This window comes from Melopsittacus undulatus, chromosome 1 (assembly GCF_012275295.1).
Source record: "Melopsittacus undulatus isolate bMelUnd1 chromosome 1, bMelUnd1.mat.Z, whole genome shotgun sequence".
NCBI classification, from domain to species: domain Eukaryota; kingdom Metazoa; phylum Chordata; class Aves; order Psittaciformes; family Psittaculidae; genus Melopsittacus; species Melopsittacus undulatus.
In genome coordinates, this window is record NC_047527.1 from 83,833,528 (window position 1) to 83,850,311 (window position 16,784).

The 16,784-nt window shown below is 38.1% G+C and overlaps 1 protein-coding gene across 3 annotated transcripts in view; it reads right to left on the reverse strand.

Annotated features, from left to right (window-relative positions):
* Nucleotides 1-16,784, reverse strand: part of PIGN (phosphatidylinositol glycan anchor biosynthesis class N) — a 98,855-nt gene that overhangs the window by 18,771 nt on the left and 63,300 nt on the right. For all 3 annotated transcript variants that reach the window (XM_005149940.4, XM_031049668.2, XM_031049667.2), the window contains 7 exons: nt 16,392-16,491; nt 16,169-16,261; nt 14,659-14,750; nt 11,487-11,598; nt 7,770-7,878; nt 3,800-3,902; nt 745-847 (listed from right to left, as the gene is read on the reverse strand). In XM_005149940.4, the coding sequence (XP_005149997.2) occupies nt 745-847; nt 3,800-3,902; nt 7,770-7,878; nt 11,487-11,598; nt 14,659-14,750; nt 16,169-16,261; nt 16,392-16,491 (712 nt within the window). The remainder of the gene's footprint in view (nt 1-744; nt 848-3,799; nt 3,903-7,769; nt 7,879-11,486; nt 11,599-14,658; nt 14,751-16,168; nt 16,262-16,391; nt 16,492-16,784) is intronic.

Genomic DNA, 16,784 nt, shown 5'->3' on the forward strand with positions numbered 1-16,784 from the left:
CCTGGCTCTGACTCTACAACCAGCACTTCATATCTAACTGAACCAATGCATAGCCACAGTTTGTTAAACCCTTAACCTAATCTAAAAGCTAAGTAACAGTGCAAGAAGCACGGGGTTTGAGAAATTTAGTATAGTGTCAGCAATTTAAGGTGAAAGAAGTTGCATTGATTACAAAACTTCTCCAGGCAACTCCAAGTAGGTGCTAATTGCAAGTTAGTCTCCAGCTCCTTGTCCATCTAACCAGAAATAAAACTCTGTCCTTGAAGAGTGAGTGGAAAGACAAAATCAAACTAAAATTCCTGGTATTTTCTATGGGTTATTTCTGAAATAGAATTATTTCTTTTCAGCCACTCACTCATGATTCTGCCATCAGAATGAAAAAGTACAGTGACATTGTACAGCGTACATTGGCTTACTCTGAAGAGTTACTGTACCTTATGCTGAACTAGCACTACACTCGAACAGAGCTTTGTAGCCTACAGAACATACCACTAAGTCAAACTGATTTCCTGCATTCCAAGAAAGGGCTCTGATGTGGAACATTTTCAATAACATAAATTGTAAATCTCTCTTACAAGGTCACATTCATATTTCATAAAACAGCTGATACGGGCTTCCCAAACTTAAAGAAATGCAAACTGTTGCTCTCTGAAAATCACCCCAAAATCTTTATTATATCATCAAGGAAAAAGAAAAAAAAAAAACCCAGATAATTAACCTGATATAGCTATCTGGAGCAGTTACCTTTGGTTTAAGCGAAAGACCATAGTGATGCAGTGCTTCTTGTTCCATATTTATCCACACAAACATCAAACCAGATAGCACCAGTGGAAACAGAGCTTCATACCTGAAGAGTAACATAATCATAATAAGTATAGTCACTAACAACAATTTAACATCAAATACAGACATGTTTCTTTTCTCATCACACAAGTGATAAATCAAAAACCTAGTGGCATTCTCCCCCTTTCTTTCCTCATTTCTGAAGCTTAAATCTATGCAGTAATTAAACAGCAAAAGTAGGAGTAAGAGACTGCCTCAGCCTTTCCCTGTTTTGCACCCATGTTCTCATCTGATGGCTGCCACAACACTGGGTGAGTGCCCTTTGTGTCACAATTAATTTTAACAAAACCAGAATAAAATTAAAGGGAAACAGGGAAAAAAAATACATCTGGCACCTATTTTCTGCAAAATGGAAAATTTTGTAATGAGAGCTATTTGGAACTGAGGTTACAGTCCAATCTAGACAGCAACTAGAGATTGTGTCTCTAGGACCTGATCACATAAATTTCCAAGGACAGAAGGATCTGTAAAATAAAAAGAGCATTACATTTCACTGAAGTGAAATGTCCTTTTCTTCACTACATAACAATCCATTGCAATTACAGCATCAAGTCATGCCACTAAACTGTTCTAGCTACACCCCCATCTTCTGGCTCCTATGAACACTCAAACACAGCAAATGATGTTAATTATATTTAGTTAGTTGGATTCCTTTCACCGAGTTCTTTTGACTGAGTGGTTTTGTTTAGCACAAGTAGTCACTTAGCATGGGAAAACTGAAGTCACTGGAGCCTTAGGCCACAAGCTCTAACTCCCACCTAGATAAAGCTGAACTTAATTTGTGCTTAGTTATAAAAATGAAGGCCTTGAGACCAGTGCAAACTGGAAGATAAAGGATTTGCATCCTAGTAAGGAGCAGCAACCAGACATGCAAAGAAATTTACACCTGCCTCAATACAATGAAATAGCTTGACGAGGAATGAAGAAACACCACATCAGAATTCATCACTGGACCAAGAGGTATGTGCAAAGCACATGAACAGCGTGTGATGGTCGGGTGCACAGAACATGAGAGTCTAAAACTCCAGGAATTTCTTTATTGTGGGTGCCACCCCAGAGGCATCCAGCTGGAGCTGCTCCTATTCCTGTACCACTCAATTACTAATTTTCTAAGAACCGGACAGCTAACACTTTGCTGTGGGAAATGTAGGATAAAGAACTTCCTTTAACAGAAACTATGAGTGCACATATGTGAGCTACTAAAACCCCCAGATAACTTAAGGGTGTAGATTGTCATTGGATAATATTAATTTCTTCTTGCCCTCTACATGACAATTATACTGCACGGTGCCTCTCAGTTTGAGGGTTGGTTATATTTTTTCAGGATAAAATTATACTGACACTGACTGTGATCCTATACTGACAAGACTGTATGGGCTTCTTTTCCTTTTTGTTTTTTACACCTTGGACATACAAACTTATTTGTCCAAAAGTAAGAAAATTATCGCAGTTAATCTTGATAATAATTCTGCTGTGCTCCCCACTAGTGTAGCCACAAAGCAGTTTCAAACTGAACAAAAAATTTGAATAGACAAATTCTGCTTTAATTATCAGAATGACAAGCAGTTAAACATGAAAACAATGGTTATCAGTAACAAAAGTATCTCCAGTCCTCACAGTGATGTACACCTGCCTACAGAATGAATGTCTTTAACTGAGTCAGTGACAACTCGTAACTCCTCAGCTGGTTTCACTTAACTGCACATCTACAGAGGTGCTGCATTATCTGGGCAATGCGTTGGGTTATCAAAACAGTGGATATTCTTGGCACTGAGTGCCTTGGGTTTGCTATGAGTAGTTGGCTGGGGGGACTTTTTGGGTTGGACTTTTTTTTTGTTTGGTTGATTTGGTTTTCATTTTCAGTGTTTTCTGGTGGGTTTTTTTTTGTTCTTTTGTTTGTGTTTTTTGTTTTGTTTTGTTTTTAAGAACTGTTCCAAATCGCTGGGCTATTTGAACATTGCAGGGAGACAGCAGAAAGCTATCAACGTTTAAGTGGTCTGGTGCAGGACCAAATACAAAGAGGAAGGTTGCCAGCCAAAGAGAGAACAACATTCATGCTTTATCCAGTAGGCAGGACAGGCTAATGAGGTTGAGCATAAGAGTGTGTGTAAGGACAGGAGTCAGATTAAGATCGAAATCTTAATGGGGAAGTGGGAGGAAGGGGAGGCGGGAGATTAAAAAAAACAGAGACGCTTCATCTAAAAAGACAGTATCCACAAGAGGCAGCTATTGCAAAATGTCTGCTGCAAAATATTTTATTCCACTTAATTTTCCAGTGTAATTAAATCCAGAGGATAAGTGGGAGGGAAGGCAGAAAGAATGGTTCTTATACTCCCCATTAATTATGCTCTTAAAAGCTACTGAGTCTAGAAAAAAGAAAAAGGGTTGGCTGACACAATGTTTTCTTCATTTAAAAGCTCTGAGGAGTTGTCTTTATCCAAAAATAAGGAAGCGCCGCTCATTATGGGGACCAGAATCCCTCTAAAAAAAACTACTTCCATGAAAATCTCTCTGAATAAAATTTTCCTTCATTTTAGGGCTATCTGCTTCCTGTCACATGTCATCTAAGCCATAACTAGATACCAGTGTTAACCAGCTGCAGAAGAAGTAATTTCCTCTTGTTTCTGAGCAGAAAAGCATATGCCAAAATAACAAAAGACAAATTAAATCAGACTTTCTTATTCTGGGGCAAGATTGTTTGAATACATACCCTTCCAGCCACTGCTTGGTCTAGCTGAAAGGAATGTCAACAAAACACTGTTTATAACACAAAGAGGAATATGGAAGTTCCCCTGAAATTTTATTTAGGAAACTAAACAAGGAGATAAAAGGTGAGATCACTGCTGGAAGCACACATTACACCTCGAACAGAAATGTTCATGAGATTCAGCTGTTTCACATTTTGCCCTTGATTTTCATATGTAAATCCAATCCAGACAGAGTAAGAAAGAAATACCCTGTGCTGAGGAGCAGGTAGGTAGACATCAGGGAGAGCAATATACTGAACAGTCGCTGAAAGAGGAATGTGGAGGTCAGTAATGGCAACACAGAGGAAGAAACTGCAAACAAAAAAAATATGCATCAGTCACTACATGCAAAACATTTCACCCTCAGTAACAAGATAAAGCATTAAGATTTTGGAACAATGTTATGTACAGATATTCCATACTGGTCCTATATACCCTTCTATTTTCAGAAGTCACTTTTGCTAAAGAAAACACAGTGTCTGGAATGCTTAATAGTTATCAAAAGTAATTTTAGTTCTCTACCATTTTAATTCCCTGGCTTTCTACCTCACAGCCTTCATGATTTCTCATGAACTGATGTTAGGAAGTCCTTCAGATGATGCAGAAGTACTACACCAGAAAAGAGTCAAACTCTGCTGTTTAATACTACTTTGAGAGCCACTTATCATTGCCCTGAGGATCTTTGACAGCTAAAGACTGTGGTTACACAGCCTCTGCTCGACTGTATTAGATTAGGAAACCTGATACACTTTGAGGTGCAACTGAAAATACTGGTAGTAAAGACAGAAACTATCAACTTACCAGCCTCTTTATTCAAAAGTTTTAAAGCAAGAATATTTAAAGAACTACAAGGGACCTATCTGTCATGACTTAATGCCTCTTGCCTTCAACTTGTAATGTACTTCTCTAATGCAAGTGAGGGACCTTAAGAGCTACATTTCACTCCCTGGTGTAGTCCATTGGTCAACTGACCATTTAGCTCTGGTTAGCAGAATCCATGCTGTTCTTAAAGAGACTCCTCTAGCTGGGAAACTTCTGGAGGTGAAGATGGGGCCTAACAGTTGTAGGTGGTGAGGAAAACTGGGAAGAGAGGAAATGGGCTACTGGAAAAGTGAGTAAAAACGAAGAAAAGCTGATGAAAACTGGCCAGTGTTTGAAGCAAGGAAAGGAAGAAGGAAAAGCATTGCTGTGATTTAATCTTTAAACCTGGTTTTTCAGTTGGGTTTTTTTGGGGTTTTGGTTGTTTTGCCTTTTTTTTTCTTGTTCCTCCTTGTTTGTTTTGTGCTTGGGTTTTTTTTTCTATATATTTAAATTTTATGTGTTTATGAAGAAGTGCACAGAAATATAACATAGGTGTGACTCTTCACTGTGGTATAGTACCTCACATTACTGAATCATTCAAAGACTGCATCAACAGTATGTCACAATAATTGCTCTATTATGGAACAGAAACAAAACTATAATATATGGAAAGTGCTTGCTTATGCTCACTGTCATAGTATACATTTGTATACATAGTAAATGTATCAACAACAGAGAAATGAGGCTATTTCTAAAACCTGTGGTTCAGTATCTTTTATTTCCTGGCTTTCAGCCTTGGCCACTGCTAGTCACAGAGTCAATGACTTAATTTCAAGGGTGCTCCAGCCTTTCAGCACCACTTGTAGCTATCCATATTTAAAGAAGGCCTGACCCAAGGAGGAATGTCACTGCAAATCAGAATTGCTGGAAAGAAGTTCAGCCTCTGTGAATGACACTCAATGCAACAGACATGTATAAGCTCCCTTTGTGCAATCATAGATGAAAACAGATGAGTGGCTGGTAGGTGATAATTAGCCTTTCCTTTCCACACCTGATGTGACACATCAGATACTAACCATCAAAAGACCTGCAGGTTTCTGGCTAACCTACACAAATCTCTGTATGTGTCCCCCACATGCAGCAGTTACAACAACTTTCTCAATATTTGGCAAATTGCTGTGATAGATTTCCACTGGTGAAACCTTTAAAACATAATACACATTCATTTAGACATATCTGCTAACATAAAGATGGTTCTGAAGAACATGGGAAGCAGCTGGATTAACTTTATGCCTCCTGGTTTGTTTTACCTCTGTTTGTGGGTAACATACACTGCAAAAACCACATGGCATAACAGCTAAAGACAGCTGGACACAGGCCTGCAGTAATCCATCCATCACTAATTCATTTGCACTGTTCTCCATGTCTTTCTTCAGAAAGAAATTTTAGGCCTAAATGAAACGTTTAAGTAAAGTAGGCTTCATAGTAAACAAATGAATAGGTGGGGAGGGGAGAACAATTTGCTAGGTAACTTCAGAAGTCTTATTATCATACTGACATGATAATAACAATCAGTATTATTATGAATAAATACTGATAACTCTGTGTTTCTGGTTATATAAATACATACAGAGATGCAAAATGAGAGTTCAGTAAGAAGCAGTGCTATTCTACAACTAAACAAAAACATGAAAAGGAGTTTGATCACCTCTAATGCCACCAACCTTGGAAAAGCTACAGCACCTTAATTACTACGATGCCAGAGTTCTTGTACTCAGTAGTGACAAGATAGATGCTAGCTTTGGCTATGGTACTAACACAGCATTTCCCTACACCAGGAGTATCGAGGTCATGTTGCTGGATGCCTTAGTATTTTACCTGCTTAGTTCCATGTTTAATTATGTAGAGCAACTTCAGCAAGCTCCTACCTTGTATATCCTGTTAATTTAAAATAATTACTTCCACTCTGAAAGACTTTGTTAAAATATTCAATACTACTGTGGCATTAAGTAGACTTTTTGGATACATAGTTTACTTCACTGCTAGCTTTATTACTTCACTGCTAGCTTTATTTATCATAGAAACATCACCCATAGCGAAGATTTCTAATATACTTTTTCCTCATAACTTCAGACCTCTTGACTTCTCAAATCATCTCTCAGATGAAAAATGTTTTTCTCTCACCCTCACATGGAAGAGAAAGATAACCTTTACCCTCAATTCCTGCTCCAGGAAGGCAAGCAGGACATCATTGATTTCATTGACTTCACAGCTGCAAGGAATTCATCCACACAGAGATACCCACTTAGCTTAGCAGGCTACAGAGAGTTAGGAAAGATTGATGGAAAGGAAAATACTTCAAAGAAAACTACATTACAAAGAGAGCATTGGTCACATACAGACACTGATCACAATCGCTTGTATTAATCTTGACTCCATTTGCTCAAACTGAAGCAGGTTTGCTAAAACTGACAGGACCTGCTCAAGTTAAAACAATGTCATCAGTACAACGCATCCAGCAACAAGATAACAAGAGTCAGAATTCTTCCATTAAGTTATGTTTAAATTCCTGGTCTTGACTTTAGCAAAGAGCTGCTACCAAACTTTGCATGGTGTATGTTTAGCTCTAAAACAAATCCACATTCCAGATCACTCAGGGATAAAAAATGCTAAATATTTTCTCACAGAAATTAGAAATTGTCTTATAGCTAAAACATGAAAGGTGTTGCTTTACTGTATTCCATAACCCCAGTGATAATTACATTTGTACTGTTTAATCATCTTAAGAATTTAATTTTAGAGTTGTGAAAAAGCCACAGACTTGTAAATTGTTCTTTAATTATCAGGTTCTAACATATCAAACATACATTAGCAACTTTAGTTCACGGGTATTTTGCAAGTTCTCTCTGAAAAGCACTTTCATACCCCAAGGGTCTCTGCTGTCAGCTGCAACTTCAAGTTTCTGTTGAAATGCAGCAACAACTTTTCCTCACTTTCTTATGCTTAACTAGATTGCTTGTAGAACATCTCAGATCACCCTTATCTGACTCCAAGTGAAACAAAAAGGGAATTCAAGCCATTATATTCCTAAAAGGGGTCTTCAAGATATTAAGAATATTCAAAAGACAAAGCTACCTGTAAATCAAAGTTGTTTGCATTTTATTACAAACCTACAAAGGAGTAATATTTTAGAAGACTTTCTAACTTATTTCTCCAAAAACCTTACGTAGGAAAGAATAGTGAACACATGAAAGAACTATCAGGAGTCAAATAAAAGAATACATGCAAAAGTAAGATGTCAATAAAGAAGTGCCACTGCCCCAACCCCAAGCCCCATAAACTAGTAACATACAAGTTTGGGAAAGAAGTTGTTCTTACCTAGAGTCATCCAGCTGATAATTTGATTCAATAGAGGCAATCCCTGTTTGTTCTTAAGACTGTCATGGGTACTGCTCACAACGTATGTTGAAAGTGCAACACTCAACATCTACAAAGCAGAAATCGGACAATGAAACACATAATAAATATATGGATCTCTGCCATCCCATCCCAAATATGTAAATATGCTTCAGATTTGCATAAACCCCTCATCCAAATCAACATAAGTACAGGAAGTCTTATATGTAGTGTTGAGTATTTATAGATTTAACCAAAAAATAGCTTTTAAAAACTTTCTTCTAGTTTATCATTACTATTAATAATTTGTGCTATTTTTTAATTTAAAGAAGTGCTCTGGATCATTGATTTGACATGATTTTCTCTTTGTCACTTAAACACTCATGTAAACCACAAAAAAAATATGCCCCAAGTTCTTTAAGGAGCACTTGTCCTCAAACAGCAACCATGAACTAGCAGAACCTCTGGCTTTGCTGCAGTATTGGGTACAGGGTGAAGGGCAAGGGTAGTTGAAGCAAGAACATGGGCAGCACAGCTCCTCTAAGAAAAGACAGAAGCAGCAGAGCAGACTGGAGGTGGATTTTAAGAGATAAAAAGCTGCTGCACACTTAGCAGACTGTTAAAATGAAATTGTCTGCACCACCTCAAGCAGAGCCCTTTGCTTTGTAGAAGCAGTGAAGCTGAAGATTATTCTTTTTCCCTTGACTAATTGTAGAGACACCACTCACTCATCAAGGAGGTGCAAAAAACCTGAAGAAAATTACCCCATGAGTCAGTTATTTCTGAAAGATTACAATTATCCAAGAAAATACTTGAGCCAAGTTTTCAATTACTGCCATTTATTCATAACTCTGCAGTTCCACTAAAAGGCGAATCAAGCAGTACTTTGCAAACAGGTACTTTAAAATGGCATTACAAGATATAATTGCTGTTGTGACTTTTTTTAGTGCAAAGCACATGCACAACTCTTCACGTTCATCATTTTTTACCATATGAATTGCTGCCATTCCCCTGACAGACACAGTGATACTTAGTGGTACCTGCCCAGAGGATACACTTGGCAGTCAGCATCCTTTTTTGTCCTGGTTTCACAGGTGCTTTGTATCTGTTCCTTCTATTTAATTTCAGGCCACAATAACATGTAACCTGTATTTCTGTGTGACATCAAGAAGCTAGGTCAAAGCATTAAGCCTCCAAAAGCTCAGGGAATTGGCCCCTTTAGACCTCTGATGTTTATTTGGGATGCTTTTGCTGTATTCAGGCCAGATGTTTCCCCTTTGATGTATCTTTTCAACTTTTAGCATCATGCGCTCTGGTAATGCCTCTGCTATTCCCTAGTCACTGGTGAATTCACTTTGCACTCACTTTGTGTCATCTCCCATAATATGTTTCCTGCCTTGAAAGACTTGTGATGACCTGGGCACATTAGTAAACCAAATTTAGTGCTGCTAGATCTATGCTAATGTCCAGGGAAGGGATCAGCACCCACTTTTGAGACTCCCATTTTCACAGTTCAAGTAATGTTCAAACTGCTCTCTGCTTTCACCAACATCAGAACTAGAATGACACAGAAGGTACACAGAGATGCAAAATGAGGTCTCCTGCTAAGAATATGTCTTCTTTCCTCCTCCACAACCTTCTCCAGAATGAGGAGATTATTCTTGCACAGTTTAAGGGCAGGCCTCTGAGAAACAGTCATCTGTAGGTCACAGCTAGAAACAGGAAGCCAAGGGTGACATCTGCAGTCCAACACGTCTTCACCAGGTCTCCTAAGCAACTAACATGATAACCCCTAGAGAGAATGGTAGGAGAACCAGCATCATCAGCTGGATGCTGTACAAAGCTTGTTGAAAACACTCCTCCTCTCCCCTAGTTCCACCAATACAACACGGATCCCTACTGGTCATTTCTCCTAATTTAGAGGAGGAAACTAATAAACTGTCCCCCTTGGACCCACATGAGGTTCAAGCCTCCCAGCAATAACAACTTGGCCCAGCATTATCAAATAATGGAAACAGCAGCATTTTCAGTAGTGCAGCAAAAACTGGACTTCACCTATGGAACTGCTGGCAAAGAGAAACTGATGTTCTCTGCAGCAAAAATTGTACAGTAAGAACCACAGCAGTCTACCTGATGGATTATAAATAACTCCTCTTTTCACCAGTCCAGAGGCCTTAATGACTTCTCAAACATCATAGAATCGTTCAGGTTGCAAAAGACCTTTACGGTCACGAAGTCCAACTGTTAACTCTGCCAAGTCCATCAAAGTCCATCACTAAACCATGTCCCTAAACATCATGTCTACCCATCTTTTAAATACCTCCAGGGATGGTAATTCCACTACTTCCCAGGGCAGCCTGTTCCAATGCTCAACAACCCTTCTGAACAAGAAGTACTTCCTACTGCCCTGCCCTAGTGTGCTGTGAGGCTGTTTCCTCTTGTCCTGTCACTTGTTACTTGGGAAAAGAAACCTGTCCCCACCTCACTGAAAGAGAGGAGTAGCATTAAGCAAAAGACAATCCTCCATTTTCTGCTTTAGTGATATCAAGAGAAAACCTGAGAAACTGTTGGCAATGTTCTGAAACTGTGAGGGTACAATCAGATGCTTCTGCCTCAAGCAAACAGTGATGTGTCAAAACTTCAAAATTAGGTCTAAACATAACTGATTTTTTCATAACAGAAATGAAAACATATCCATATTAAGTTATTCAGGCTTATATTTGTACTTTCTAACATTCCTTTATTTGTACACTTTTGCTAAAAAATCTTTTTGATTGTGCTGTTTGGTTCTCTGGGACTTTTTTGTTTCTTGAAGGCTAATACCCATGCTGGAAATTCATAGTGTGTAGCTACATAAAATAGAGAATAAGTGAGTAGCCTATAAATGACCTCTCAGGTCCATACAGGTATGTATTTTAGCCATTCATCATTCTTTCCCCTCCTTTTTTTGAGCTCCAATTATGAAAATAACCAATTTGAGCTCCATGCCTATACCACTGGTGTAATGAATGCATTGCTTAGCTCAGGAAGAGACTCCAGCTCATAATAAGTTATAGCTAATAAAGATGGTCCTGAGATAAAACCATTATCTTCTTAAAAGTTAAAAAAAGAAAAGGAGGACAGCAGACATGCAAGGTATTATTAGAATCTTAAAAGCTCTCTAGAACTTAATTAGCACCTGCTATGAAAAGATCTACCTATTTCATGAAGCTATAAAGAATAAAAACCACTAATCTTTCATCTGAAACAAAATTTATCCAACAGAAAGTCAGCTCAATATTAGTCTCACATTGTTACTCAACAGCTAGAAACAGGAAAGAATGCCCTGAACCAGCAAGCCTGTCCTTAGTGTTCATGTGCAATTCCCGCAAAGGTCATTGGAAGCTACATACACAGACTGATGGCAGGACAAACTCTCAAACTCTCCGAGTAGAACATCAAGTGTGTAAGCACATCACTCTATCAATATACACAAATATGCACAAGATGAGCTTTGAGAACACATCATTATGATATTTAAACATGAATATTACCATAAGTACATGGTCCTCTTAAAATGGTCAAGGGGAAAACTCTAAGGAACAATCATTTCCTTCTTCAAAGGGATGACCTCGGTAGGACACATTCTTAGAAAAGTATGCAAAATTTTGCACACAAAAACTTTTCAACATTGAGAATTACTGGAAAATGGCAACTGACCTGATAAAAATATACTTTCAGATCTTCATTATTTCTGTATTTATTTTTGTTTTTACAAAGAGATGCCAGTGAGAAGCAAGAGATCAGGAGAGTCAGCAAACCAGTTGCTATTCTGTAAAAACAAAAGAACAATAAAAACCCAGGAAGCACCACCAAAATGTTCAGGAAACTTTTACAGAAATGCTCTTCACTAAGATAAAATAATTCATTACAGTATCGAGACTTAATACATTAAGGAATTAAGGAAACATCAACATCCAGCTTTAGAAAAACAAAATCCAACCCAGAATCAAGTGTGGTTTGGCTGGTTTGGGTTTCTTTTTTTAATGTAGCGGTCAGCTTGAGGTTTTTTTGGGATGCAGTTGGGTGTGTTTGGGTTTGGTGTTACGGGATTTTTTTAATACAGGCTTGACATGCACAAATACAATTATTCTTCTTTTTCATGGTAGTGGCAAAAGAAATCCTCCATTTTGGCCACATCACTCCTCTGTCACCCATTATTTTAGGTACTTTTGATTACCTAAAAATAACATTTTGAACAAAATAGTAACAGTGATTGGTGATCTAAAGTTAGATCTTCAAGGTTTGTCCAACCATCTATCAGGGTATTTATACCACAATAACTAACAAATACATAGTTATGTAGAAATACTTCACATTCAGTAAAATCAGGCCACACAGGCATATATATCTCAATAGCAGTTTCCAAGTAATGATCTAATGAAGAAAGGAACATAGTTGCAGGCTATTCACAGGCTGAAGTTTGGAAGGTATTCCCAGAGATCAGGCCAGTCCAATTCCCTACTCAAAGCATTGAGTAGGGCTTTGGCTGCTCAGGGCCATACCTAAGTAGGTGGTGAATACTTCCACTGATGGAGACTTCACAACCTGTCTAGGGAACCTGTTCCAGTGCTTGACCCTCCTCAGTGTAAAAGAAGTGTGTTTGTTTGTACATTTAAAAGGAATTTCTTGCATTTAAATTTTTGCCCATTTCCTGTCTCTTCACTAGACACCAAGAAAAATCTGTCATCTTTACTCTTCTCCCCCAGACAGGTATTTATATACATTGATAAGATCTTTCCGAGTCTTCTCCAGAATAACCAGTTCCAGCTCTCTCATCTCTCCTCCAGGATAAGCAGCCCCAGCTCTCGCTCACTCTCCTTTGACAGGTTCTTTAATCCCTTATTTATCTTAATGACCATTCTCTGGACCTGGCCTAGTATATCCACATCATTCTTTCCAGAGAGCCCAGGACTGCATGCAGCAATTTCAGAAGAGTCTTGGCAGGGCCGAGTAAGGAGGAATAATCACCTTCCTCCTGTTCACCATCCTGGTGATACCAAGAATACCACTGTACTTTCCTGCAAGAGGCACTTTCTAGACCTTGCCCCAGACTTTCAAACAGGTCTCAGCAGTCTGAAGCCTGGGATCCTGATGGCCAGTCTTACCAGTAAAAGAGAGAAAAGAAGGTCTCAGACTTCAACGTCCTTTTATCTCCAGGTCCCCATCTCAATCAGCCACATTTTCCCTAGTCCTCCTTCTGCCGCTGTATACTGTCGTGTTGCACTCCACATTCCACACCAAATTCAACTTCAGGAAAGCTTTGGTTTTCCTAACCTACCCTGCAAATTCAGACAGCATATCTATGTTCCTCTTGGATCATCTGACCCTTCTTTCACTTCCTGTATGCTTCCTTTTTATGTCTGAGTTAGGAGCTCCCTGTTTGTACCATACAAGTTTTATTAATGTACTCAAGAAGCCCTGTCCCAGTGTATAGTGCCACTGCTCAAAACCAGATCTAATAAATGCACTCTGACACTCTAATTTCTCCCTCCTGTATCTTTTCTCCCAGCATCTCCTTATCTCCAGTATCCTGAGGTGCCGCACATACATATATTTTTAATGCTTCAAGCCTTTTCAGCTTCAAAACTCCCTTGACAAGATCCAGACAGGCACAAACTATTTCAGAGGTACAATGTTTCATTAGAAGAATAAACAGGAAGATGTACAGCCTGGGTAAGGTGAATGTAAAAAAGTGTGAGGGAGGAAGACCTAAAGGTAATTTAATTCCATTTTGATTTCTAACCTGTGCTCAGACACTTCAAAGAATAAAAAACACTCAGTTTGGATCAGCAGAAATACATAAATGTATATACAGCTGAGAGCTTGTAACACAGCCAAAGAAAATCTGTCCTGAATATTTCTAACATGCCCAAGCATCAAGACTAAGAAGAGTTTTCAATAGATACATTTAAGTCACAATGAAAAATATAGAGGCAGAATGTCAATAATTCTGGAAACATCTGGGCTCATAATTCTACCTGCAATCATACATTACTGCTCCAATCCCATATTTTACTGAGGATCAGGCACCGTGCTCTAATAGGGCACAGTATCTTCTGCCAGACAGCAGAAAGAACCATTGCAGTGTAGGTCAATTCAAGTCTTTCTCTGCAATAACACCGCAAGCCTAATGCCCTCAGGCCAACCACCATCCAGATATGAGAGAATGCTGGTATGATGAAAGAGTGGCTCAGAAGAGAAGAGGAACAGATGATAAAGATGCACTAGATGCAAAAAAAGATGCAAATCAACAACTGTATCAGACAAACAACACCAGAAAGGAAAAGGTAGAACAGAGAACAAGTGAAGGTGGAAAAAGAACAGATAAAGGAGATAGTGAGGAAGAAGAGAGCTTTGCCTATCCTATTTATTATCGCATTAGGTACAGAGTGCTATTCAAAGACAGATTATTCAAAATTAGATGGAGGAATTCAGAAAGTTGCTGTCAGAATAAATTGCTTTTGAAGAAACATGCCAGTACTATTTACCACATTTGCACCCCAGTGAAGCTCCTTGTTTAATGATGACCTTTATTTTTATGTAAAGTTTGCAAATTTTTGTATTGTGAGAAATGTTTCTCTTGCCAAAAATTACAGAATAATGTAAAGAGCAAAGAGAAGAGGCAAAAGAATTAAAAGCTTATTCTCATTCATGTTAGTGACTGAGATCTCTATAATAATGTTTTTGAAAATAACTTAAATTCTGAATTTCAATACCTGTCTCAGCCAGCTTCCAATAATACAATTCCTCATGTATCTCAAAAGGCAGCCTAAATTATGAATATCAAAGAGGGAAATAAAAGGTTTAAAGAACAAAATGAGAGTCTTACACCAGAGGAATGTTTGGTTCTCTTCCTACAACAGGCATTAAAGGAAATAATGCCAGGAGCACACACAGAAGAGTCCAGACTGATGCGCTTGTCTAAAGGAAATAAATAAATAAAAGGATTATTTTGGAGTCCATGTGGACAATTGCCTAATCAGCAAAAATACTTCAGTGAACTACTAATGGCTACTAGCATCTCTCAAAGCAGCCCCTCCCCCCCCCCCATCAAGAGTAAACTTAACTGAAAATAGAGCATGGGATCATTGGTGTTACAGTACTTCAATTTAATTTAGGAAAGAATCTCATTTACAAGGCTGTCAAAATCCTATCAAAGACAATGAGAATCAAAGCTAAGATTACACTTAAAAGCACTTTCTCCAAGTGTGGCCTTCACACACATTGCAGTCACTAGAAAGCTGATGAGTAACCTTATGGAAGAGAGGAATACAATTAATCTCATCAGAAGTTTTCAGCAGCTCACCAATCACCTATTCTCTGGCAATATGGGAACATTTTTCCAGTCTTTGAATCTGAATTCCATTTGATTTAACTACCATAATCGTCTAAGTAGTTATCTACATTCTTTGCTAGGAGGAAAGAAAACCAACCCAATCGCAGGTATTTGACACTAAATAAAAACATTAAAAGCTATAAGCAGAATCAAGCTCAAGGCAGATTCAAATTCCTCAAAGGAAATTTTCAGTGCTACAAAACATCTTCTCAGTATACCCAGCTTTAAGATAAGTTACTTAATTACTCAAATACAATAAAAAATGTAAATAAACAAATACAAGCCTCCATTCCTGACAGTTCTTGCAGAGCAAGACTTAGCAATTCAATTCCAGGTTTTCTGTTGTTTTAATTAAAGTGTTAATATTACTCCAGAACTCTAGGTTTTAGATATTATGTGAAATAAGTTTGAATAAACTAATGGAAGAAATGTCTCTTATATTAAACACTGATTTACTTCACTCCCATATCTACAGAACTGGAGTTTTTTTCCTGGGAAAAATGGTACAGAAAGCTGCCTTGGAGGAACAATGTGTGCCAGCTGATTGTAGACAGTAAGGAATTGAACAAGCATTTTTCAGTTATCTTCTCTTTCTTTTGGGTTTTTTTTTTAAATAAATGACCATATTACTCAAAGGGTGGCACTTCTACAAACAGTGCATGTCAACTCTTTTGTTACTGTGACAATTTGATAAGCGATGTGCATTGCATACCACTCAGTCAAGTACTTTTTAGTTATCATTAACAACAGAAAACTGATAGCTAACTCATAGCTACTGCAAAATTCTCAAGCAGTCTTATTTACTTATATTGTATAATAGATCTATCCAGATCTTATTAAACTCCTCTGCCTTGCTACATGCTGCTTATGATGGAGATCAGAATAAAAGCATAACTGAACAAAAACGTGAAGCAGCATTCCAAAGAGAGCAGTCCAAATATCCTGAGATGTAATCAACTATCAGCCATTTAAAATGTTCTTTCTAAGCCAAGCACTACAGTACCTTTGCTTGAGCCCACAGTTGTGTGATCACTGGCCAGCCAGCAAAGACAAGAAGACCAAGAGTAAGTGCAGAGCGGTAGAAAAAGCTGAAGACCTAATTAAAAGGAAAAGAAAATCCAACAGAAGAATGAAAACCAAGCACATTAATAAAACTTACAATTATTCAAAGAAGTAGAATGCTAGCTGTGAGATAACCTGTTGATACAGATGGATAAAATACTTACTAGTATTTCAATTCCCAGTATACAAATGAAGATGAATCCTACAGACTGAACCATATTATGTGACAAGAGATTTGTGGCAAGGTCTTGAATAACAGGAAGTCTGTTCAAAATGATGGAACAAGATAATTACTTTTAAAAACCAGAAATATCAAAGGATTTTATCATTCAAGGGAAAGGAGTCAGAGACCAAAAAGACCAATTTCAGGTACTGCTGATTTAGAAATAGAGCGGGTGATGGCCTGAGGCTCCTTCTGCCCAGTTTTACTTGATATAGGATCCACAGTAAAACCCTCCAGCTTTTTCCCCTCCCATTTCTGGCTCATCTTCACCAGTATTTGGACAAGCTTCAGATACCTAAATCAACTCTGACTTTATGAATAGTTTTAGTTATGC